The 26,924-nt window shown below is 38.1% G+C and overlaps 1 protein-coding gene across 2 annotated transcripts in view; it reads left to right on the forward strand.

Annotated features, from left to right (window-relative positions):
* Positions 1 to 26,924, forward strand: part of grik4 (glutamate receptor, ionotropic, kainate 4) — a gene marked incomplete at its 5' end in the record, with an annotated part of 195,774 nt that overhangs the window by 38,725 nt on the left and 130,125 nt on the right. For both annotated transcript variants that reach the window (XM_081371082.1, XM_081371080.1), the window contains 3 exons: positions 4,486 to 4,650; positions 10,100 to 10,197; positions 26,614 to 26,779. In XM_081371082.1, the coding sequence (XP_081227208.1) occupies positions 4,486 to 4,650; positions 10,100 to 10,197; positions 26,614 to 26,779 (429 nt within the window). The remainder of the gene's footprint in view (positions 1 to 4,485; positions 4,651 to 10,099; positions 10,198 to 26,613; positions 26,780 to 26,924) is intronic.

Below are 26,924 nucleotides of genomic sequence, written 5' to 3' on the forward strand. Positions count from 1 at the left end.
CACTGTTAGCCAACGGTCCCGTGAGAGCAGCAGCACAAGGTGATTTTGAGAGTTTAGTAGTTTTATTATGGTGGCAATGTAGAGCTGAACGGGCCTTTGGGATATACTATAAACCCCCATGTATTGTAACATCTAATGGTTTGTTTTAGTGTTTCTATAGCCTGCAGTATACGTAGTGGTTTGTGAGCTACACAGGTTAATAGGTAGGTAGAAGAAATATAGCGTAAGAGTATCTAACTGTAAGAGACAGAGTACACATTAATCTGACCTGCGTCAAATCAAATGGTCTCGCTTCATTTACCTATGAAATAAAGGCCTGAAAACTCATAAAGCTAATGGCATTTAAGAGCTGTGGTATTTATGTGAGGTTTGAATCCAGCCTGCGCTATATGCAATTGTCCAATCTCCATTTTCTGTCTTGCTTCATTTACCTATCAAATAAAGGTCAACACACACAAATGTTTCTGTCTTTTAGGAACTGGGGAATTGACCATATCCAGTCATATCCAGTTTTCCAATCTTTAACGTTGCAATTTCAAATAAAGTCCAGAAGCATATGTCATTTAGCTGAGGTGCTCATGTTTTGAGTTAAAGGGCACCTATTATGACTCTTTTCACAAGATGTAGTCTCTGATGTCCCCAGAGTATGTACTGTATGTGAAGTTTTAGCTCAAAATACCCAACAGATTATTTTTTACAGCATGTTTAAATTGTCATTTTTTGGGGCTCAGAAAAACGCGCCGTTTTAGTGTGTGCCCTTTAAATGCCAATTAACTGCTGCTGCACGGCCCAGGGGGCGGAGCCTCACAAGCTCACGCTCAGAAGCATAGATATCATATAAAGGCTAGATGTCTTAAGGCGGAGTCACTTCCGGCATCACCGGCGGCCATCTTACTACAGGGCTCTGTGAATTAAGGTGAGTGATCAGCATGCACACAAATCCTCTTATCTCGGTGAAATCTTGACGGATTTACAAACGGTTTGGTTTCTTACAAACGTCATTACCGTGGCTATAATTCTTTCATATGGAAGTCCATTTGTATAATTTTTCATATGTATGCAGTTTCATAGCTACATCTCTGACGTTTATAACAAACCAAACCGTTTGAAAATCGGTAGAAAATTGAGCAAGTTATGGTTATTTAAAAGTACATGCACCATGTTACGAGTGAGCGAGCACCCTGTCGTAAGATGGCCGCCGTGTGCGGACGTCGACCTTCATTGGCCAGCAGCGCGGACGAGACATCTAGCCTTTATATGATATCTATGCTCAGAAGAACCAGAAGGACAATCTCATCTGATAATATCAGAACAGAAACTCTCAGTTGCGGTGTTCATTTCGACTCGGAGTCGGACAATAATGCCCACAGAGCCAGATAATATATGCTGTATGGAGATAGAACAGGTATAGTTTAGTTTAATTATGGTTATAATTTACTTGTCATCTGCCTGTATCCACTATTAATACAAGCCTGCTGTAGCAGACCCTGTCCGAATGATGACCAACATATACTGATGAGTTCAGTGAAGTTTATTGTACATCACACAAAAGATGAGCGTTAGTTTTACTCCAGAGAATCACTGTAAGAGCTGAATAAACACAGTATAAGAAGTGAGAATTAAAGTCTTATCCATAAACTCTCTCTCTCTCTCTCTCTCTCTCTCTCTCTCTCTCTCTCTCTCTCTCTCTCTCTCTCTCTCTCTCTCCCTTTCATTATCAACAACATACACAGCGAAGTACACAAAACACTCATTACAACCAACAGTAAACAAATATATACACACCTTTTCAGTGGGTGCTTAATAAACTGGTAAACCTTATATCCGTAAAACGACTCGGTGATAAAGTGCGTGCTCTCACTTTCATTTCTGCCGTGGTCAGTAACGTTAGGCCTGTCCCTCTGGAGACTGTAAGCTGGACCACAAACAGTACTGATCCATCCTCGAGTAACAACGAGAGTAAATGAAAACTGATATGTTCATTCTTACATCCAACAACAACACACCTCAATCGAGGTGTGAAACACACCACGTAAAAGTGAATTTTGCATAATAGGTGCCCTTTAAAGATTTCAGTCTGGTCTGCGCCTTAATTAATTTCATAATCTTTTACATTGCAGTTTACTGTCTATCTTCATTTACCTATCAGTCAAAGGCCAAAAAGCCCAAAAGCTTCTGCTATTTCCTATATTGTGGTGCTCATATAGGAAAAACAGGTTTGAGTCTGACCTGCAACTTGTCAGATTCCCCAATTTGTTGTTTAATTTTCTGTCTGTCTTTATACCTCCAAAAAGGTAATATAAAAAATATACATTTACACATACAATTGAATTTAAACACACATTGCTGCACATGCATTTCTGGATAGTATCAAGATGCGCTAAGGCAAGGACAGTGCTGGTCATACCATAACCATCAGCCCTGGTATCCATGTACATTACACAATGCGTTTCATGCCCCGGCACGCGCTGCTGCTCACCATCGATTCCTCTAAAAGGGTCAGCAGCTGAGCCAAGACTGGAAGATTGAATAGAACCTCGGCTGCAGCGGACCTCCACACTGCTCCGAGTCTCATACCGCAGTGCCTTTAAAATGTCATTGCCCCGCAACAGATCTCCCTCTCTGATATTTTTACCCTGCGCTAGGATTCCATTTAGCTCTGGCAATTCCAGTTTCTTGCTTTGACATCTACATTTGTGACCGCGGATTGGGGACAAGAACAGAACCTCAGGGCTCAGTGCGGGGCCAGTGTTTCCATTTGGCGCTCTTTGTAGTGAGATTTAGGGGTAAATGCTGGGAGAATTGGCCAGTTTGAGCTTTCTCCACTTGTGCTGTGGGAAACAGCCTTTTGCTATTTTCTGCGACACAGAAGAGAGGGTGTGGGAAGATGATTTAGCTTAGTGTTGGAGATGGACAGTCTTCTGTATGGGCAGCCAGTACTGAAATTACCATCTTTTCTTGCAATCATTTTTGTGGAAGATGAATATTTTAATGCAAATGAATGTATGCTGTAGTTATGCATTTCCCGTGGACATTCACCATGACAGGTATTACGGATGGGAAAACGTCTGTAATGAATGTGGCTTTGCCCCAAGGTAACACTGCATTAATTGATAAATACTTTTTTTTTTTTTTTTTAATAGCCCTTGTGAGTTTGTGGGAAAGACAAAAATCTATGTTTTCTCCTCGCAGAATGCATTAGCTTAAATTGGACCCCTGTATATAGTAATTTAATTGCTTTTTACCCAAAAGCACATTAAAATTGCAGTTTGTGTCTTAACTGCCATCACTGCTCTGCCACAAGCGAATACTTTTAATCTCATTTACAACATACCGCGGATCTCCATTTACCATCTCTAAACAAACATCTTTATATTTATGGCAGTCTTAAGTGGATTGTTATTTATAATGCCCTTTTTTAATACGAAGACTCTCACGGCTGATTCGGTCTTGTTTGAATTAAATCATTAAAGCATTCTGAATCACAGATGTTTCATTTATGCATTATGAAATTTGTTTTTGTTTTCTTTATGATTGTACAGTCAAAGAATAAGAGGTTTGTGCTTACTTCCACTGGAATATTTAGCATGATCTCTTCTAGCATACTGTTCTTGTCAGGGTTTGACAACTGGCATTAAAAAAAATCTTGCACAGTTCAGTCATGTCACAAAATCAGAGTCACTGAAGAGCCAATTATGTGTTGGCTTACAGAATGGTGGCAAAATAAACCATTTCAATATGCCAGCCTGACAGGTAACAGAAATATCACAAGCATAGTTTCAAAATAGGTTGACATTCATCAAAAGGGACAGACGTTCACCTATAGTTGTGTTGATGTGATGTCAGGGGCTTGCATAAAGCTTTCTTTCAGCAGTTTTGTATAAAAAGCAGGACTTCTATTATTGAACAGGTGTCAGACATCATTAGGCTTTACTCGCGTCAAATATTACGGTGATAAAAATGTAAATGGTATTTGCTTTACATACTGTAGATTTTAATATCTGAGCGTCAGATTCTGGCTGTGGCATATATTGTTGACACCATGGACTAGTCAAATTCAAAGCAGATTGAACATGGTATGTCTTCACGAAAGTGGGCGTACTTACAATAATAGCCCTAGTGACTATAAACATAGTGAATTCATAGGATATTGTCTCTTTACTTTGCAACATTCTGATAGAGTCATTCTATATGCTACACAAGCAAAACAGCTATATGGAGCACTTGTGTCGGCCTCATAACAAACCTTTCAAAGAACAGCATTGATCTTGTCTACTGTAAGCGAAGCAAAGAATGCGCTTTTAATATGCGCACAAGATGACCCAGACACTCTTGTTTCTACATTCCCATGATTCCTCATTGTGTTGAATGATTTCTGTTGCTTCTTGAGGATTTCTTAATCTCTTTTTTCACAATTCTGATTGTCAGAATATCTGCTTTTCTCACTTTCTGGGTCTTTCTCTGTCTCCTTAAACTATTTCCCAGCTGCCATTCTTGATGACCCAATGGAGTGTAGCCGTGGGGAGCGATTGGCCATCACTCTGGCGAAAGAAAGCATCAACCGTTCCAGCAACCGCTCCACCACAGGCAAACTGGAGGTGGACATCTTTGAGCTGCTCCGAGACAGTGAATACGAGACAGGAGAAACTAGTGAGTTTTCATATATATTATAACATTTCAGAGGTGCACTCAGTAGTTTTACATTTAGTGTAATTTTCATACATTACATCTAAAGAAATGTATTATATTTTAATATATTTTATTGAATAGTTTTATTTAATTTGTTTTTATATATATTCTAATATGTAATATATATTTATATTACAGTATATATTCAATTAAATAATATATTAAATGGTGCTTTTTTGAGACATAAACATAAAAGTTTGCACCCTTGCATTTCTATAGATGAACAGGCAGTTGTAAAACAAGTTGCATGCTGTATTTGTCCGATCAGTGATGTTAAACTCATAAATATGCAAATAAGAACATTAACCCAGGTTTACGAGTGTACAGTGTCAAATCTCACAACCTTGCAGCCCGGAATTAATTACTAACCCAGAATAAAGTATGAATAGTGGGAAATAGGGGTGGGCGATATGGCAAAAATATAATATGATATGCATGTGTGTCAGTACATTAAATCTACATATTCGGTCTTAAAGTGACAGCTGTAATAAACCTGTTGCTGTCTGTGTCATTAATGACTGAATTGACTGAATAACTTTAGTAGCTTTAATAAGAATCAGTGTATATTTAATTCATACAAGTGAGGTCTATGTGTTTTATTTTTACATCTATTCAATTTCTTGAATGCTACTATTAAATACACCTACTGTAGCTGAAAAATTAAAGCACTGTTTATTTAATTGTACTTTATATTGTATTTTTGTCATTTGCATTTTTGTTCTTATTTTTTATAACAAAAAATAAAATAATAAAAATAAGTAAAGTAAGTGAAATAAGATTGGCCTAACTTTGGCCTAAATGGTCTGTCATTGTTTTTAGTTTTTATTTTATAACCTTGTAGTTGTAATTTTTAAAATAGGGGAAATAGTTTGGCTGTATTGCTCAGTGACTTGCAAAATAGTCTGAAAATCCTGAAAAGATTGTGATCTTGCCTGAAAAAAAATTTGTGATAATATACTGACACGCATCTGAACTATTTACATTCACTTAATATATAAATTACTGTTTATGTATACCTTGTGTGTATCTGGCAGTGCAAGCGCAATAAGACGTGAAAGAGAACTTCAGTACTCACATGCTGTGCTTTTAGTGTGTGTGTGCTTCGGGTGTACATGCTCAGAAAAGCGTGTGAATAAAAACTTTAAACCTACCCTACATACTCCTGCATTGCTAAACATGTGATATGAATGTGTGTCACATTGTAGCATATGTTGGACAAAGCCAATTGAATCCAATTGAATTCAGGTGCATAATATAAATATACTAGGAACTGTGATGCAGCCTTTTCTTATTCCATGCATTTGTTTTACTTTAGTTTGAAAAATTTTTCGATGCTCTTTGGCTTTAACTTTCACAGCTGTCCTTTAGCTTCACAACGTGAATAATGATCCCTTAACCGCGGGGTTTTATTCAGAGGTTGCAGGTATTATAATGATTCACAGGTAGAGGCAAATTGTGAAATAATTGTGTCCTCGCAACTGGAGGGCATTCCTCCTACAAAAACATGCACTGAATACTTACTAAAAGAGCAAAACTTTGCTTTGTATTTACTTGAGCACATCTCTGATGTATTGTTTTCTTTTTTATATCTTATAAAGAAAAAAAAAAAATAACTTTTACAATTGTCTTGTAAGTGCATATATACATGCGTAATTAGTGTGTCTATCAGTTTCATCTCTCCATATGTTCTTGGCTGGTAACAGATGATGTTTTTTTTTTTTTAAAGGGACCATTATGTGATGGCAATTAAATTAACCTGTCATACTTTTGATGCTTTCTGAGTCAATAGTTATGCAGGCATTTATTAGAGCAATTTTAGTTTCCTTGGTTATGGGGAGGTCACTTTCAAAGGCCACCAAATACTCCATAAACAAATTAACACATTAGAAGCAGTTTTGTCAGACATATATTATTTACACAGTTAAACTCCAATAAGAATTGATATTCATTTTGATCTTTATCAATCTGAATTGCTTGCTTATTTGACAAATGTACTTACTTGATTAGTGTATTTATCTGCTCTAGTGTATTTATTCTGATTAGTAACATTTATTTTGGTTTTACATTTTTGCATAATCATTTATTTATTTAAATTATCAGCAAAACAATTTAGGCAAAAATTTTGCCTGAATTTCCTTTAGCTTTAATGACCGCAGCAAGCAAGCTGCATGAAAGTTTTTGTCAAACCTGATGATTATATGATCCAACATGATTTGAGATGATCAATGAGTCACATGATCAAAGTAAAAAAATATCTTATTTGATTAGTGACCTAGAAATTGTGCCAAATCTCAAACATACTTTATTCATTATAAAACAAAACATTTTGTTTTAAATTTTTTACAAAATCACAACTCTGTCTGTCTGTTTATTTCCTGGTTTAAATTCCATTTTGAATCCCGGCTCAGACTTTTGAACTTCACTCTGCCTTTAAAATTGAAACCGTCAGTCAGCGGGTTTCAAACGAGTAGTGCTTTTACTTTAACAGCTGCCAGTCAATCTCTGTGTGCTTTTCTTACACTGAGGCCCTAAATTTAATAATGCTTCCCTTCCGAATCCTGAATCAAATATGGTTGGGGAGAACAAAATAGAGCTGCTCACTCACAGGGATATTAAACATGAATGAGGTTCATTGTTTTCAATGAAACTATACGGCACTAAAGTCAGGAGAAGACGAGATGTAAATTAAACAATCAGAGCTGTTGAGACAGGATGAAGAACCACTTCTGGTTTCCCTGCATGGGCGTATGAGGCCACACCATTAACCCCCCCCACCGATAGATATAAACAGCTGTCTCTCTTTCTCTTAGGTTGCACAAACCTGCTAATTTGGCATTGTAATAGCTTGCAGAATGCGGGATTGAACTAGAAACGGATCAGTGACACTCCCAGGAAGGGAGAAATGTCACACCGCCGCTACCTGCACTACTATACTCACATCTGAAATCGCTGAAGCCTGCATCTTCCCACATCCCACATTGTGTGTGGTCTGCATACTAATATGTGTGATCTGAAGTGAACAGAGACGTACTAAAACCAACCACAATCTATGGTGCTTTCTCAATCCACATGGATTCATTGTCCTTTTCCAGACCAGCCGTGCAGGAGGGTCATGCCAAAAGATTCAACTCTAGTCAGTCATAACTGTGAATTACCTGACCCCCCTGACTCATAGTACACACTAGGGTTAATAACTACTTGCCTTATGATCTGTTCATCCAAGACAATAGAACAGATGTGTGTTGCTCAGATGGCTGTAAATAGATTAAGATGACAGTGTTAACAAACTAAGTTACATAATGCCTCATTTTGTTTCCAAAGACTTTTCAGAACAACCAGGACTTTTGCCAAGGTGTCTGTGTTCAATAGTCAGACACAACAATCCATGGCGTTTTACTCAGTGCCTCTAGATTATCAGTAAATGATGGAGAAAGTTCTTCTTAATGCATCATTTATGCAATCAAATCTAGATGGGGCTTTTAGTTCATTTAAAAAAAACATCTAAGTTAATAAAAAAATACATTGTTTAATGGAGTTTAATTACCAGTGAAGCTCAAGCTTTGTTATTTGATATTTCATCATATGTCCTTCGTAGGATTTATTTTAATAAGTTCCAATTTTAAAAATAAATATATTGGGGGAAAAACACAACAAAAACAAAGAAATGATATAACAAAATGACCAATATTTCATATTTTATTAACATTGCATAGTGACTTTCAGGTCACTAATCAAATAAGATACTGTACTTTGTGACACTGATCATGTGACTTTTTGTACAGACGGTCAGATGTTCTTGCTTCCATTGAAGCTCAAGATGCTCTTTGGATCATTCTTAAATCATGCTGGAGAACATGATCATCACGTTTTACACTAACTTGTTGAGTTCATGAAGCTCAAGTTCATTTTCAATTCAACTTTTCACCAAAAATTAGGCTGATAATGTTATTTGTGGAAATAAAATCTCAGACTGTTGAATATATGTTGTATACTGTATGTATAAATAATTTTAACAAAGGTAAGTTATTTGGAGTTGTTTGCTGGAATTTGATTATCATTGAAACTAAGGTATAGTGGCCCTATCGTACATTAATAAATGTTCACTGAAAGGCTCTTCTATGGCATCACTGCAAAATGCACTTTTGGAACATTTTTATATTATGTGTATGTCTACCCCATGTAGTAATCATATTAATGACAATAAATCGTGAGATTAATTATATGTAATTCATTATTACAAACAATTGAAACCCCTATTTAGAGGAATAACAATGCATCTGACTACACAGCAAGGTTGACATGAATTCATGAGGGCATCTGTCCAGCTACATTTGATTTCCAAACTGAGAACAGTTGACCTGCAGAATTGACACTAATGCACTCACTTGTAGGCACTCAGTGTGTAGTGAGCCTAAAAATGCAGCTCATCACCATTGAGGGCAGTGCGGAGATGTGCTTGCAGTTTATTATGGGGGGGATGAGTAGCAGAGGTTTCCACATGTGTCTTTATTTGCATTGGTTACAATGGGATTGAGTTCAAGAAATCTCTCCGTCTGCTGGTGCTTTGTAATAACATTGTTTTCCGTATAGACCCCTCCTCTTTCCTTTTTCCCCAGCACGCCCTGCTTAAGTGGTCAGAGCACCAATATCTAGCTTATACACTACCCACACCATCATAATTAAAACAGAAAGAGATTATAAACCCATGTGAAATGACACTCTGTTAGAGTTCAGACCGATGCCCTGTGCGTGTGCTGGAGAGTCAGAAACAAATCTATCTCTCACTCCTCCTCCTGCACCTAATCGCAAATATAATTTCAGGACACACTTCACTCAAAGGTCAGTTAATAATAAAATGTAATTTTGTGTGAGAGACTGAAAAAGAGCAGATTAATAAGAGTGCTAAGCTTCAGATAGGCTAGATTTTGATTATAGTGAGCTCTTTAAGAAGCTCCCTTAAAAGGGAATTATTTGAGTTTTGCTAGTAATTTCAGAACAGATTGAATGGATACCAAAGGGTCAGGTTTTGGCTGATTAGCATGGCCCATTAGCCCCTGCTGGTAGATGCAGTAAGTGCACCATCTGGACCCAAAAAACATATTTCTCTATTGAAGGTCGTTCCGAAGTAGCCATGTATTCTAATGGAATACATCTGTTTGCAAGCCACATATAAATTGCAATTATATCATTATACAATAGTAGATGAGTGCCTATTAAACATCACCTGCGCCAGCCAGACAACTGGCATTGAGACGAATGGGTATGACTCTTTGTACTTCATCTGGGTATTATAGACTTCCATCCTTGAATGAAAATGGGGCAGCAGAACTCTTGGCATCTTGCATCTGGCTTTCCTTCTGCTCTCTGTCTGTAATAAATGACAGTTGGTCTTTCTCTTGCCTATTGACAGTGTGCCAGATCATGTCCAAGGGGGTAGTGGCGGTCCTGGGCCCCTCTGCCAGCCCGGCATCCAACTCCATCATCAGTAATATCTGCGGTGAGAAAGAGGTGAGTGCTGGCATTGGCTCTCTTTTGTCATCAGTGCAACATACCAAAGCCCAGATCATATTATCAAGTAATCATTCATATCATTACTGTAATGACCAGAGCGTTCAGCAACACGCTCTAAAAATGATCCCCATCCACAGCGGATGAGCACAACGACCAAACATTGAGTGTTATGCTATGACTACAATGTGCTGCTCTAATTAATAAATAGATAAATGATTATTGACACATCATGCTCAGCAATCCCACTGTTCTGAAGTCAAACTTTCCTACAAGCATTTGTTCTGCCGTCGGCAAACATGAAGGGGGATGCGAACAGACAAAGTCAATTACTAAGGGAAGAATTAAATAACGTGGATTAACAGAGAATTTATATTGATTAATTGTCGCCTTGACGCAGACTGAATTGTTTGGAGCAGTTTCTCACTCCGTCAGACAGTAAAGGGAAACTTTTGAACACAGAGAACAAAAAGAAGGCTGGATGAAGTGGAATATTTATCTTCAGTTACTTGAAACTGTAAACTGAAAATCTTAATTTCAGTTGTCATATGTATATACTTTAATGTATAGATTAATCATCATCATCATTGGTATGGAGTTCGACGATATGTTTCCACAATTCTCTATTCTTGGCGATGCTGATGATCACTTTTGTTTCCTCTTCCCTTTCGACATGGGTGAGTGACTGACTGCTCTTCGCCGCGGGGAGAGCTATTTGATTCTGGGTTTTTTTGGCTTTTGTTGTACTCGTCGATATACCTCTGGATTTTGTGTCTGAAGGTTAGGCGAGGGGCTTCTCGCTTGTTCTTATCACTGACTTCTGAGTGATAGATGGCGTAGATGTTGGCTGGTTCGTTCTCTTCCATGCGAAGACAGTGGCCCACAAACTCTATCTGTCGCTTGCGGATGGTCATGCTGACTGGACGTTGTTTGGTCAGTCTGTAGAGTTCCTCGTTTGTCATATGGGCGTCTGCTTGTCTAATTCTCAGCATGGTTCGGTAGCACTTTCTCGCAAACACATCCAGTTCTTCCTCTAGAGCTTTCAGTTAGAACCCATGTCTTGCAGCCATAAAGCAACACAGATAGGCAAGTTGCATTAAAGATCCGAGTCCTGAATTGTATCATTGGCTTGGGTGGTGGAGCGGTGAGCAGCTTCTTTAACTTGGTAAAGGCCACCCATGCAAGAGAGATACGATTTTTGACGTCTTTCTCCGTCGATGTGATGTAGGATCCAAGATACTTGAATTCGTTGACGATTTCAACGTCCCTTCCGTTGATTAGTAGATGTTGTTCATTGTCACTGGCAGCATTCATTGGCACTTGGACAGTCTTCTCCTTGTTTAATTCTAGTCCGACTGTGACAGCTTTTTGTTGTAGTTGGGTGAGCTGTTGTTGTGCCCTGGTGAGATCATTTTCCAGGAGTGAAATATCGTTGGCAAATGCTAAATCGTTAAGCTTGCGTTCGGCTCTAGATTCTTTGGTTATTGCTGTACCGTGTTGCGGTCTCGTAATACTCCTGGGCGGAGGACCTTTATGTGTAAGGTATCCGAAGCTTCCAGCAGATAGCCTGGAGAAGTAATCTATTACTATGATGAATAGGAACGGAGCTAGAACGTCGCCTTGTAATACTCCAGTTGTGACAGCGAATGGCTCTGAGAGCTGGCCCTCCAAGTACACCTGGCTCGCCGAACCATTGTTCAAGACTCGGATAGCATCAACGATCTTTTGTGGGATGCTGTAGAGTTGCAGGATTGCGAACATCATAGGTCTGTCTGTCGAGCCAAATGGCTTCTTGAAATCGACGAACGTGATGTACAAGGGTAGTAGTTGTGCTCTTGCTCCTTCGATGACTCTTCGCAGGATGTGGATCTGCTGCGCCCACCCCTGAAGCCTGCCTGTTTGTTTCTGAGCAGCTTGTCGATTAGATTCTGGATGCGGTTGATGAGAATGCGATTTTTTATATATATATATATATATATATATTGCAAATGTATATATTAATGGATAATGTTGTCACAAACCCCTGATTCTAAACTGTAGTGCAGGGGCTGATGTGATATTATATTTGGATTTTATTCTAAAGTAGCAGTCAGAGGAATATATTACTATCACACAGGTAATGAATAATGCAGCTTGAAACAAGTTTACTGTGCGTACTCAACTGACTAAGCATCACTCCTTAATGTCTTCATAATTCATAATCAGTGGCAACTCGCCTTCCAAAGTGAGCAACGAGCATAAATATTCATAGTCACATCTTATAAATGACTGCTTAGGTCATAGATGAGGGCTTGTGTAATGAAAGTTTAAACTTTTACATCAGCTATAATACACCTCGATGAATATTTATAATGCTGACATTTTATTTGTTTTCAGGAGCTGTTATTTGTCTTGTCTCTGTGTGATGCAGGTCATGGTTTGGTTAGCGCTGCGGAGGTTGTTTAGCTGATTTGGGATGATGAAATGGGGGGTCAGATACTCTCTGTCCTCTGTGTATGGTGAAAGGTCATTGTGCTCCTGTTATTGTATTTAAAAAATGGTATGTCTATCTCTAATGGTCTAAAGGGAGGAGGGGTCATTGTGTGTTTGTGTGTGTGTGTGTGTGTGTGTGTGTGTGTGTGTGTGTGTGTGTGTGTGTGTGTGTGTGTGTGTGTGTGTGTGTGTGTGTGTGTGTGAGAGAGAGAGAGAGAGAGAGAGAGAGAGAGAGAGAGAGAGAGAGAGAGAGAGAGAGAGAGAGAGAGAGAGAGAGAGAGAGAGAACAGAACAGAACAGGAAGGAGTTTGGAGTTTGGCAAGAAGATCTATGCTTCTTCAGGATGTTTGAAGGGATGATTCAAATGTAGGTGAAACCAGGGTTAGTGGGTGTCTGTGAATGATATGTCATGGACCATTAAGATTATTTTGCATTATATCACTATTTTCATGGAGGTTATTATAATACCTACTATAATTACTTTATTTTACTTCATTAGGGTAAAAATGACAAATACATTTATATTAATACAATTACAGTTAATACAGTTAGTAAATACAGTAATACAGTTTTATATATTAGAATTAAAAATGATATATAAATAAAATATTATTATTATTATTATTATTATTATTATTATTATTGGGGAATGGGGGGTGTACTGAATTGTCATGAACATGTCACAATGCAAACTTAATGGCTTTAAAATATATTTCATGTTTCTTTAAGCAAAATATAACCTATTTCTTCTTTTTTTATTTTGGGGTGGAATATGACGTTCTTCACAGGTTTCATGAGATTCACCCTAGTACAATTTCATTTACTTGTTTTGTATGCAGACACATGCAGAACATATTAATTTCCCCCAGTGTGTTTGCACTGCCTAGATTTCAAACTTGCATGTTTGTAATATGTGAGAGGTCTATATCGTTCAGTTTGTATTATCTGTATTTCTGTTCAAACAGCTGCTCTGAGACTGACAGTTCGGCCTGAAGATAGAAGGAAGGTACAAGATGAACCTGTAGTCGTTTCATTATCACGACTGCTCAAGATGTTCTTTCACTCATGTATTGCAATGATGGAGTTTCCCATCTGGCTTAGAAAGAAAAGACAAATCTGCTGTGAGGGTCTGGAGTGTGGCTTTTGACTTCTCTCATTATTACTGATAAATGTTTGTTCACAGCATACTGTCACTTTCCCTTCTCACAGAACTTATTTTATCTGACATCAAGTGAAGGTTGTTGTAAAAACAGATAATGTAAACAGTGAAAAGTGATTTCGCTTCTTGTAAGTCAAGAACAGGAATCTTTCGGCAAACGAGTTGTTGACTATAGTCCATGTGTTTCCCCAGGGACCTTGAGGTTCTGCTATAAAATTACGTAGTTATTCAAGTCAGTCACTAGAGAAAAATAGGTGAGCAGAAAAGGGGTTTTCATCTAATTTCTCATAAATATGAATGATGTGTTTGTAGTACAGAGTGTGGCAGATGAGAGCTTCAGGAGCCACTACAGTAGCAGCACAGCTGTGCTTAAGGCTGAGGCCTTTGAACCTGAATGACACGCGTATGGGATCTAGGTGAGGGAGAAAGGCCCGACCTAAACCCCAAAGCAAAACAGGCAGAACTCTCTGTGAAGCCTGCTGAATACCTTAATATGAAACATTTCTATTCACGTGTTGAAATTCAAGTCAAATTGTTGCACCTTATGGGCACTCTGTGCCACTATAGTGATGCTGATTTTTATTCATCATTATTTATTCTGTAATATTTGTGTAGTTTTTCAGAAATATTTGTTTCCCCCATTTGCTTTGCATCTGTTGAATGTGAAATACAGCAGCGACTGGATGTGTGGAAATCTAGGTTTTATAAACAAGGGTTTGTATTTGGACAAATTTAAAACAAGAAATGTTGTTACGTTATATTACTTGAGAGAATTATTAACAGTTTTCGTATTTTTGCACATTTATAACAAAAGTTGTTACATAATGCTTTTGTATTTGTACAAACATAAAACAAATGTCATGTTACTTTACATAACAGAATGTTTTTTTGTATTTTTACAAATTTAAAACGTTACATTATGTTTTCAGCAAAATTAATTTTCATAAACATCTAGATTCATGGCAAGTTTATTCAAACATGCATATGAAATTAAATAAACCATAAATAAGCTTCTCCCTAGTGTTTTTTTGTATAGGTAAAAGCAATGTTAATGTAAAGTTTACTTAAAATAATAACCGTAACTTTTACTCCCCAAATCCAAAAACATTATTGTGTCCACAAACCCCTCGTTAAATAATAGACACAAAAAACTCTGCTATTCAACATAATACAATGTTATAGATCACTATTTTCCAGAGACACAAAATTAGATCAATTAACCTTCAAACAGTTTTGACAGAATAATTGATTCAAGGGTGATTCTTAGGCTCAAATAGAGCCTGCTTTAACGTCACTATTTTTTAACTCTTATGTTATTGTTGCGTTAACTTCGACAGCCCTGAATTCAACACAAGAGAGATTTTCTTCGCTCACAGTATGAGTTGCAATCTGCCCCTGATCATCAGCTGTTGTCCAATAGTGCAAATAGAAGCATTTTCACTAGTGGTTTCAGATTTTTGGACCCCACTGTATAATCAAATTATGGTAAGCGGTCATCTCGGTTTGCTGCAATCTCTCAGGTTATCACTGATTGATTACATATTAAATTAGGATTACTCCACTTGGTCAAGCATGAATAATGAAGTATAAGCAGCGGTCCACAACAGGGAGCCACACAGGAGCACCGGTGTGAGATTAAGCCAAGAGACTCTACCTGGAAGCTCTGTTTATTTGTAGCTAGGTGTCTTTTTTTGGCAAGCTATTTTGGGCTAGACTTCGTTCCAGGCTTGCCAGCGTTTGAAAGTGGACCTAGCATGCTGTGTTTGATCTTGAATGCTGTAATTTTGCTTGCTATCAAAGCTTCAGCCCACCAGGAGTCTTCATTTACAGCAGTCACTCTGCTAGAGCTGTTTTTCACCGTCCATCCCTTACCTCTCTCTCCTTCTCTTCTCCCTTCTCCCATGTTTCCCATATTTCCTTTGCAGCGTGTTTTGGAGAATCGCCAGTTTCGTGATTTGTGCCAGTAACTTGCCATTACCTTGATTTGTGTACTGTATTGTAAGCTTGAGTAAGTAAGCATCTGTCGAGAACGTAAATGTATGTAAATGTGAAACACCCGAATCAGTCCTCGCTTCAGGTTGGCTGTGATTCCTGGCTGATGAACCGACAGAAGAGGGGTGAGAGGTCAGTCGTGGTGATTAAGCAATGAAAACATTACTGGACCGTATAAGGCAGCGAGACTCTTAATGGCATATCTCTTCAGACCTCATTGGCTTAAATGATGTATAACTACAGCACTGCTGATCCCTCAGCGTTAAGTGCTATAAGCGCTAATGTTGTGCTCTATGGACAGATGAGCACTGACAGGAGAACAGGCGATATGTTTGACAAAGCACTCCAGATTTGCTGTCAAATACCCTTCTTTCCATCAAAATGCTGCTGATTCTTGTGGCTTTGCTCAGGGATCTATGAACCATAAATCTGTGAGTCTTATGGGCTTTATGACAACTTTAACATCCAAAGTAATTTGATACGGCTTCTTTAAAGAATTGTGAGCTGCTCTTGATGCAGTGGTCAAATTAAAATGAATAAAATTCAAAGCAATCAATTCATAAACAGTGACCTCAAAAGTAATTGTGTGTTAGATAACAAAATATCAAACGAAGTGGCACCATAAACAGCATTGGTGACAAGTGTACATTGATCACTTCACATGAAGTAGAGAGGGAAATTTACTTGAGTACTTGAATTATGACTAAAATTAATGTGGTGGAAAGGTAACAAATTATTTAGTAAATTAATATTTTTTTATGTAGTTTAATTCATGTCAAGTGTGGTTCCTACACAGTTGTTTGCGGACATAAAATGCATGAAATGAGATTGTTATGGCATAGTTATTAACAGGGTTCCCACGGGTCATGGAATTTCTGGAATGTCATGGAATTTTAAAAGGTCTATTCTAGACATTGAAAGTCAGGGAATTTTATATATTTTTTGTCCAAGTCATGGAATATCAGGGAATTGAGTTTGTTGCTTTAAATTTTAGTTTCCATTTATCAAAATTTGATAATTTTTTTTATCGCGCTGTTTCACACATCTTTCTGTATTGTTGTGCTTAGCCTATTTTGAGCGCCATATTTATTCCCTTGCCGCCCAATTGGAAATCACTTAGTTAACAGGTACAGGTGACTGCATTCGACTAAGGCAAACATGCCAGGAAAATGTAAATTTCAAGAGCTTTGGCTACAAAATGAACAATTTAAAGACTGGGTGTTAAAAGTAGATGACAGAAAAGCTAAATGTAAAAATTGTAAAACTACTATTGAGCTATCAAATATGGGTGAGGGTGCACTTCACAGCCGTTCACATTTTGCCGTTCATTATAGGTCATAGAAATTCATCTTTTTAGTCAGTGAAAGTCAGGGAAAAGTCAGGGAATTTGACACTTGGTTTAGAGTGGGAACCCTGTATTAAGTTAATTGGACTTTCAGTATAACCAAATCATGTTTACTTCAGAAATGTATGACTCAGTTTAGGTGTTTTGAGAATGGCAAGTTATATTATTTAAATATGCAATATGGTACACTGTAAACCCTAACACTCAAAATAATTAAATGGTTTGAGTAGGACAAACTTAAATTAAACTAATTAGTTCAGTCAAATTAACTTTTATGAGTATTTAGCGCTTTCTTTTTCTTTCAAGTTCACAGAACTGATATATTTTAAGTAAACTGAACTGTTTCATTGTTTTGAGTTTTATGAAACTATTTCTTTTAATTTAGGCAAACTTAAGTTTAACTGAAACGGCTGGGATGTCTATTTCCCAGCATGCTCTGCCGATGGCACTCAAAAGGGAGAGTAAATGCTAAAATTAAGTGTAATATACACTTTTTACTTTACATTTTTTTTGTTTTTGTTTTTTGTGCAAGATTAATGATAAGTGGGAGATTTAGTAGTGATTAATGTTTTGTTATGCTAATTAAGAAGAATTTCTGTTAATGTTGGTTTAAGGATAGTTACCATCATGGTGACAAGTGGTGCATGCAGCTTGATTTGAGAGCAACTAAAACCTTTATATTGCTGCACTCATACAGCAAGTGCGACTGTATAACATACTATTGTTAACATGTTAACAAATTAGTATGTTAGCAAACTAGCTTGTTAATAGTAATTATTAACTTTATTAGTAAAGTTTATACAAATAAAAGTGTTCACATTGAGATTACATGAAAGTTTTAAGTTTAATGTATGAATTAGTGTTCTCAAACATTTCAAGTTAAGAACAATTAAATGTATAAGTACAAAATAAAAATTTGCCAGTTTTGCTTACTTAAACTTTGAATTTCTTAACTTAAAAAATTTGAGGCAACTAATTTAAATGAGATTTATACATTCCCTGTGTATTTACACATATTCCACATATTACTGTATGTATGTATGTCACCCTTCTCAAAATCCCTAATCTGTGCAATTTTTTTCTATAGACTTACTCAGTGTGTTGGGAGCAGTGTGCACTGCACAGGGACTCTGTGAATCAGAACGCAGCTTGCGTGAACTTGAAAGAAACTGACCTCTTACATCTCCTAAAAATGACCTTGGAACAAGATAGTTAAAAGTAACTGAAAATGTCTCCGAAATGTTATGTTATGCTGCTTTTAGTGCTATTGAAAATATCTTAAATACGAGTTTCCTAGTCGTAATTTAAAATGCCCTCTTAAGTCACTGAGTTTCTGAGTTAGGCGGGCCATAAACTTTAAACATGGTGAAGGGGAGAACGATTGCTGCTGTGTTTGGTATTCTTCATTAGTTTTTTCCACAACAGCTACATCGCCTTGTCTTGTCGTTAAAGTACTGAATATTAACAAATATGAATAACCATTTGAAGAAATGTTTTATACAGAGTGAAAATACAATGCATTTGATCTAAATTCCAGAATAGTCAGCAAGCTGACTATCTAGATGCCGCGGTGAATGTTTATATGTTTGTCAACAAGTGGGACGCTACATTTTATTCAAAATGAAATATCTTCAATACATTTAGGCTTTAATAATATTTCCCCAAGAAAAAGGCAAGAATAAACCTGGTGTCCTCCATGATCTTATTCTTTCCTATAACCAAGCACTTAGGAAGTATGAAATTTCCAAAAGCACATGAATGCAGCATTAGTCACACTAGTTAGGAAAAATGCAGCATGTCATTGGGGTAGTACCTTTAAAGGGTAAACTTTGTAACTTATCCACCCCTAGAAAGTGAATAATAGTACATTCGGGTAGTAATATGTACCCTAATATGTACCTTTCAGGTCTAAAAAAATTTGTAATGTATATGTACTGTAAAGAACTAACTGGCAAAAAATCATCAAAACATCCGCATATTGCATTGGACATTTTAATTGTGTAACTGTGTTGATTATGTATACCTTTGTGCAGTCTACTTTTGAGTTGCTCTTCTTTCATCGGTGTGGACATTATAACGGTCCCAACCGATTGTGGAAACGCACGGAAAGGTTCCAGATTGGCACCAGCAGCGAGTCGTTGGAAAAAGGCTAAAAAGTCCCTCTGGTACTGTCACGAAGGGGGAGGAGGTGACATTTCCAGAAGTGAGGGCCTTGTGAAAGTGGATGATTGTGTCTCTTCTTTCGTCATGCAAACAAAACACAGGTGCTGCGTCCTCATTCTTCTGATGATAATTAGGGTAACACAGCTGTCGGCGGCACCTCTGCTCACCTCTCTTTTGCTGTGCAATTGATCTGTCACGCTGAGGGACACCAGCGCAACTGAATTTACACCAGCCGACCTGAGTTCTCTTTATTCCTTGCTAAATGGATGTGCGCAGTGGCACTATGCCACTCAAGACCCCTCCTGGCTTCTTTCAAAGCCTTTTCAAATTCAATTCATCCTTTTGTTTCTAATATGATTAATGTGCAAAAGATACTCGACCAGTATTCCATTGTCTCTTTGTTCTGTGGTCATCCATGGTGCAGTGTTGTCTTTTTGTGGAGGTGTGAATGGATCAGGCTTTTCCGCCCCAGCTGAGCCCATCGGCACCGCAGAGTGGAATTATTCATGGGCTTCATCAAGTCTGCAAACAAATCCCTGGGCAGCCATGAGCGCTCTCTTAACGAGTCATGCATTTTGTTGTGTGTTATTACAGCACATATCCCTGCTAAATATTTAAGTGTTCACAATGTGCTCTAATTTGTGGAAGCCTGTTTCTGACTCAGATTAAAGAAGTAAAAAGGTAATTGTGACTTGTATTTCTCACAGTTTGCAATTGTGAATTTTTCTTGTAATTGTGATTTTCTTTCTCTCAATTGCACATTTATTTCTCTCATGATTGTGTTTTTGTCCCCATCCCTTTTTGTGACTTTATAGTTTACAATTTTGACTATATCTCTGAATTGCAGTATATTTAACTCTTAAAAGGGTCGTGAATTGAAAAACCAAATTTTCCTTGATCTTTTGGCATAAAAGTTGTCACGTACTAAACTGTACTCACTGTACTGTACTCAAGTTTCAGAACTCAAAACTTCCTCGTCATGGGTTGCTGTCTATAAATTACAATTACGAAATCGTGTGAACACACCATAAGCTTTTGCGGCGCTATATGACTGTCAACCATAATAACAAAAAATACTTTTGAAAAAAATTGCCTACCCTACCTTTAATTTTGATAAATTTCACAGATAAAAAGACTTAAGTTCATATACATGCCATGTATCTCCAGTAAATGCATCTTGATTTAAAAATCTTTTGACATTTGCACTGGAAAACAAGACTAAAATACTGAAGAACATAACTTACATTTTTTGTTGTGCGATCAGACGGTTCAGACGTTTTTTTTTTCCATATTTATTCCATATTCCATACTTTTTTGCTAAATGAAATAAAAAGTAATGGATATCTGTTGAAAATTGTATTTTCAAACTCTGAAGTGTTGCTAATACAATTCATTGAGCCCTATCTTACACCCGGCGCAATGCAGCGCCAAGCGCGATGCAAGTGTTTTTTGCTAGTTTCAGTCCGACGCAGTTATCATTTTAACGTCCTGTGCCACGTTGTTTAAATAGCAAATGCATTTGCGCCCATTTGTGCGCCAATGGCGTGCTGGTCTGAAAACGAGGTGTGTTCTGGCGCATTGTTGGCACGTTGCTATTTTGAGGCAACAGAAATAGACTGCGCCATTGACCAACTGAAACCTGGTCTAAAGTCAATGACGCAATATTTTTTTTTGTTATTTAAAGAGCACGTTAGTAATGTGCGCCTATAGGCAGCTCCACAATGCGTGTACATTCTGCTTATTAAACGCACAGGGATGCACAGCAGCACACAAACATGCCGAATATTTTAAAGGTCCCGTTATATGCCCCTTTTCACAAGATGTAAAATAAGTCTCTGATGTCCCCAGAGTGTGTATGTGAAGTTTGAGCTCAAAATACCCAACAGATAATTTTTTACAGCATGTTTAAATTGACATTTTTTGGGGCTCAGAAAAACGAGCTGTTTCAGTGTGTGCCCTTTAAATGCAAATGAGCTGCTGCTGGACGGCACAGGGGGCGGAGCTTCATGAGCTCGCGCTCAGTCTGTCAGGACAAATTCATCTCACGGAATGATGATAATATCAGAAACTCTCAGTAACGGCGTTCATTTCGAGTCGGACAATAATGCCTACAGAGTCAGAGTGCTGTATAGAGATGAAACAGGTATGGTTTAGTAGTTTAATTACGGTTATTATAACGTATTTGTCATCTGCTTGTATGTATCCATTATTTATTAACAGCCTACAAGTCTGCTGTTTCGGACCAGGTCCGAATGATGATCAAACATGTACTGATGAGTTTAATAAAGTTTATTGTACATCACACAAAAGATGAAGCGTCAGTTTTACTTCAGAAAATCACCGTAAGAGCTGAGTAAACACAGTAGCCTAAGTTATAAGAAGTGCGCAAGTAGCCAGTAGAGTTGAGGGAGCATTCCTGTGGGCGGAGGTTAGTCTAAACACGGTTCTGGTGATGTCACTAATGAAGGAAGTAGAGGGGTGTAGTCCAATCGAGCCGTTTTATGTAGTCAACTTCTGTTAAATAAAATATCTCGCTTGGCATTGAATTTTGAGCTTTATAATTTTACAGATATTATTTATACTCTAACAACAACATTACACGCTAACTAAAGTTTGAAACATGGGATCACGTAGAACGCGACCTTTAATTAAAAGGATTACGATGTAAAAAATTATTATTGTCTGCATAAAGATATGGTGGAATCCCGTAGATGGTCTGTTTGAGCACTTTTACCTCGCACACTAGCAGTTCCGTTTGCGCTCTGGAGACGCGTTCGGTCTTTTCACTTTCAAATTCCGTCATGTAAATAGCGAATCTTCCATGGCATGAGCGCAACTGGCATTTAAAGGGAATGGGAGATGAGACTCTGATTGGTTTTACCCAATTTTCTGATTGGCCCAAAACACACCCATTACTCATTAAGAGAATAGGGACAACCCTTTTAGACCATGCGCCTGGTGCTCCGACCATTTTTCCCGTCGTTAAACTAGCAAAAGTGGATTCGGACACGCCCTACAGTAAGTCAACTTGCGCCCTGCGCTTTAGACCATGCGCTTAGATCGTTAAAATAGGGCCCATTGTGTTTCTCCCTAGACAGTGACATTTAGAAAACATATTGATGTATTGTGTTCCCTTCAATTTATTTCTTAATTTTCCTTTATTATGGTCTTAAAAAGGTCTTTAAAAAGTCTTAAATTTACCTTCATAAAACCTGCAAAAACCCTGATATTACTTATAATTAGGATGTTTTTTGATAGAAAAATCTTGCTAACATTAAAAGTGGGACTAAAAGACCATTATACCGTAAAAAAAAAAAAAAATGCTGTTCATGATCCCTTTAGTTGACTTTTTATCTCTCACTTGTAACTTTATTTCTCACATTTGTGGTTTTCCTATAATTGCTTTTTATATATCACATTTGTAACTTGTAACTATCATAACTTTATCTCTGTTGCAAATGCAAACTTTTCTCATTACTGTGACTTTATATCTCACAAATGTGACTCATAATTATGGCTTTCTTATTAATGATGTTACTTATTTAACTTTATCTTATAATTACCTTTTTTATTTTAACTTTATCCCACAATTACAAGCTCCATCTTTTAGGTGATTTGAAATTTGAAATTCACCAAAGATGACTTCATCTCTGTTCACCACTGCTTCACCTTTCCACCTGCACCACCGCTGGTAGCCACAGTGCAGTCTAAAAGGGCACCCACAGCTTTAAAACGATAGGGACTTTTTTTTTTTTGAAGATTTCTGCTCTGCGGAACCAGCAGCAATGCTTGTGATGCCATTTTGCCATTTTTTTCTTCTTTTTTTCTCAAGCATGGTGATCAATGAGATTGTGGTCAATGCTGAGCTTTCTCTAAAGGCCTCAGTGGCCTTTTCTTTCCTTTGCTCTCCCCACCAGAGACTCTTGACACTCACATAGCCTCCAAAACATGATTACTCCACCTAGTGCTTGAGTGTGTGTTTTTTTCCCCAAGCAGCTGACTTCCCATGGTCCATTGCACCACATTAGAGAGGTGTGCAATGTCACGATCATTCACAGTACCCCTCCAGCCACTCTGCCATCCCCATATGGCTGATCTCCATGTCTTTGAGTAATGGCACAGCTTTCTGCCTGCGTCCACCCCCACCAACCTGTGAGGCAACCTAGCGTGGTTTTGTCACTCGTTGCCAATCTTGAGTGAGACAAATATGGCCGACTTTATTGTACAGCAGTGTGTCCAGCTGTATCATTTGACACTGTGGCCCAGGTAAAAGTTTTGTGATCTTTTATTAAACATGATTTTGCTCCTCTGGTACGTAAGGGAACAGATGTAAGATCTCATTATACTTTACCTTGCCATATGGCATTAAATCCCCTGAGACCGTCTACTCTTATGGATGTTTTTTTCATTCAGAGCTACAGGTAGAAAGCAGTTGGACGGCCGTAGAGAGTAAAACCAGGTCTATCTTTCATACAGGATGGTAAAAAAAAGCCAAGGTGGGAGTTTTAAAAGGCGTTCCCTGCACATTTTTTTTTTTTCAGCACAGCATCACAACAATCTGCACAATTTCATGGTTAAGTGAGAAAAACGTATTTGTGCCAAATGACTTCACAAATGGCACTTTGTGAAAGCAACAAATTTCCCTATGAGGTTTAAATTGATTATTTAAATAAGCCAAGAAACGTTTTAAGTAACGTTCATGATGTCGCAACAGCTTTTGTTATTCAGAGAAGCCCGATTAAGATTACTTCGCAAAAATTATTGGTTACTTTAACTAAACATTTTGGGAATGTCCATTTAGATATAAATACTGACAAAGAGCTCAGTTTGCTAAAAGACTGTTTACTAGCATACTAATTCAATAAACTGAATTGTCAGACAAAACAGTTACATTATAATTCACAAGATATTTATTACAAAACCATTATACTACAAATGTCCAAAATGTAGCATCTGTTTAGTGCCTCGATATTCATTTGTACCAGGTCAGCATGTTCCCGCTGATTTAAATGAAATGTTGGGCATATGTACTTATACTGCAGTGTTGCATGGCTGTTTGCCTGACTTCAGTGAGCTGCTTTTGGCCTGCACCAGGCCCCTCATTAAAAGCCTGTCGGCAGTGCATCTGTAGGCCTGATAGCCACTCTGTCAACCTGCAGGAGCAGACAGCACACGAACAGACAGATATTACTCTCCCTCTGGCTCACAATTCCAATGCTGAAGCCCAGATTGGCTCCACCAGGGCAAGAGTTTCTGTTTACGTCCTGGAAATGATGCATATAGTGTGCTGTAACCACAAGAAAAATGGCTTTCAAACCCCTTTCAGCGTTATTCTCCATTTCCTGTCCATACATCATGGATATTCACTATGTATATTTGAGCATGCAATGAGACAGTAGATTATGACATCTGTCCAAATGTGAGTCTTAAAAGGATAGTTCACACAAAAAAATAAAATACTGCCATTATTTACTCAACCTATTGTTGTTCCAGACATGCAGGACTTTATTTATTAAGTCAAAAACAAAAAGGAGGATTTTGAAGAATACTCTGATCAACCTTGTTTTCCCAAATGCCGTTACAACGAACAGGAACTAAGGTTTTCCAACATTAAAGGGGTCCATACGACATTTACATTCCAAGTCATGAAGTAGCTTTGCGTGCTGAACAGACTGCAATTTTAAGTTGTTAGTCTCTAAAAATCCTGGCATCCATTGCTCTCCATGGCACTTTACAAGATATTATGAAAATGTGGTGTTATGCAGTATGTAAACGAACAAACTAAGAAATATTTTTTCAGTTAATCTATTGATCTAATTCAAAACATCAGTCTGAATGATTTGTTCATGTTCTCAAGTTGAACTCAAGCACTCTAATATTAATTACTTTTTACAGTGCTTTTCTACAGGTATTCAAGATAATAATGACTGGTTCCTCAGTGTAAACCCGCCTAACTTCCTCTTCTTCTTCTTTTTTTTTTTACCTACCTCCCACTCTAACTATTAAGAGCCTTGGCATAAAATCTTTAGGTTTGCTGGAGTCTGCATGTGTTCTGTATGAAAGGGAAGCTCATTTAACCTTTGTGAAAACATTTTAACATTTTGCTGCCCAGCATTGTTACCCAGAAGCTTCGCTTGAAGCTTCATTTGAACCATTAATTACTTTAAGGATTCAAATCTCATGCTAGATAATCTTGAAAAATCCAAAGGTGTCTATTTGTACTATCTATAAATGTTGTTTGTCTTTCCTGGCTGAGCCGGATGTCACTCTGTTGAATTCACTCGGAATAATGAGCTTATGCACATAGGAGGAAGTCAGATTGTAGCCGCTATTTACAAGTTAGCACAGGGGCTTTGGACAGATGGGATGTTGTCTGGAAGCCGGCATGGGGAATAAAGGAAATAATCTTCTCCAAGAAAGAGAGAGAAGGTCGGAGACTTGTACATGTCTCCCCACTGCAGCGAGCCCATTAACGGCCTCTCTCCGAACCCTCCATCTCCAAGAATCCCAGTTGTCCCCCGAGTGTCGGAGAGCCTGTGCTCCCCATCCATCCACGCTGGCGGGGACTCCATTACGCCCTGATGGAAAGCGATGGAAAACCAATTGGGGATACAGGGTCGTGCAAGTACGATGCATGGTCACACGGCCCGCCGCAGACAAGCAATCTGCTGTGATGAAGAGGCCCTTTACACAGCCCGCCTGCGTCCTCTAGGATCCCCTTCAAGCCCAACCAAGCCCAACACCCACTTTTCCCGAGCCTGACGCGTCCACACATCGGAACACATCAAATTAGAGAGCAGCCAATGCTGAGGTCTCCATGGATATGGAGATGTTTTGCGTTGTGTGCTACTTCTGTTCAAAGACTGTTCGAGATGTCAAAGGTCAATGCACACATGCCCTCTGCGTGAAAAAACATCTCACTTGCCATTTATATGCATAGAAACTTTTCCTCAATCATCGCTGGGGTTCATAAAAATCTGTTTTTATTTAATCTAATGCAGTGGATTTTTCATTGTTAATTTACATGCCTTCAGAGAGGAGAAATTATTCTTTTGAAATTATTCAAATGAGTTTGTATTAGTTTTAGGCGTAAAGTGGATCTAATTAGTCTGATGAGAATGCCGTGATTCTGTTGCACAGCCACTCTTGAGACCCGCATCACAGTGCAGTAAACAAAACGCCCTCCTGCAATTTTCTTTCATTCAATTTACCTGCGGTATCCGCCTAACAAGAGGGGTCCTGCAGGGCTGATTTTTTTTCTGTCCTGTTATGCATCCCTGTGCAGGTGCCGTACGTGAAGGTGGCTCCGGAAGACATACTGAAGGTCCAGTTTCCTCGCTTTACCACTCTGGACCTCAGGCCCACTAACACAGACATCAGCATGGCTGTAGCCGGACTGCTAACGTTCTTTAACAGCAGCACATCGTGTCTCATATGTTCTCAGGCCGATTGTGAGTATCTCATGTTTTCTATTGTAATGAGGCTTTTATTTAACTTCTTGTATTGTGTGTGTGTGTGTGTGTGTGTGTGTGTGTGTGTGTGTGTGTGTGTGTGTGTGTGTGTGTGTGTGTGTGTGTGTGTGTGTGTGTGTGTGTG

The sequence above is a fragment of the Scardinius erythrophthalmus genome (assembly GCF_964197995.2).
Source record: "Scardinius erythrophthalmus genome assembly, chromosome: 7".
Lineage (NCBI taxonomy): Eukaryota > Metazoa > Chordata > Actinopteri > Cypriniformes > Leuciscidae > Scardinius > Scardinius erythrophthalmus.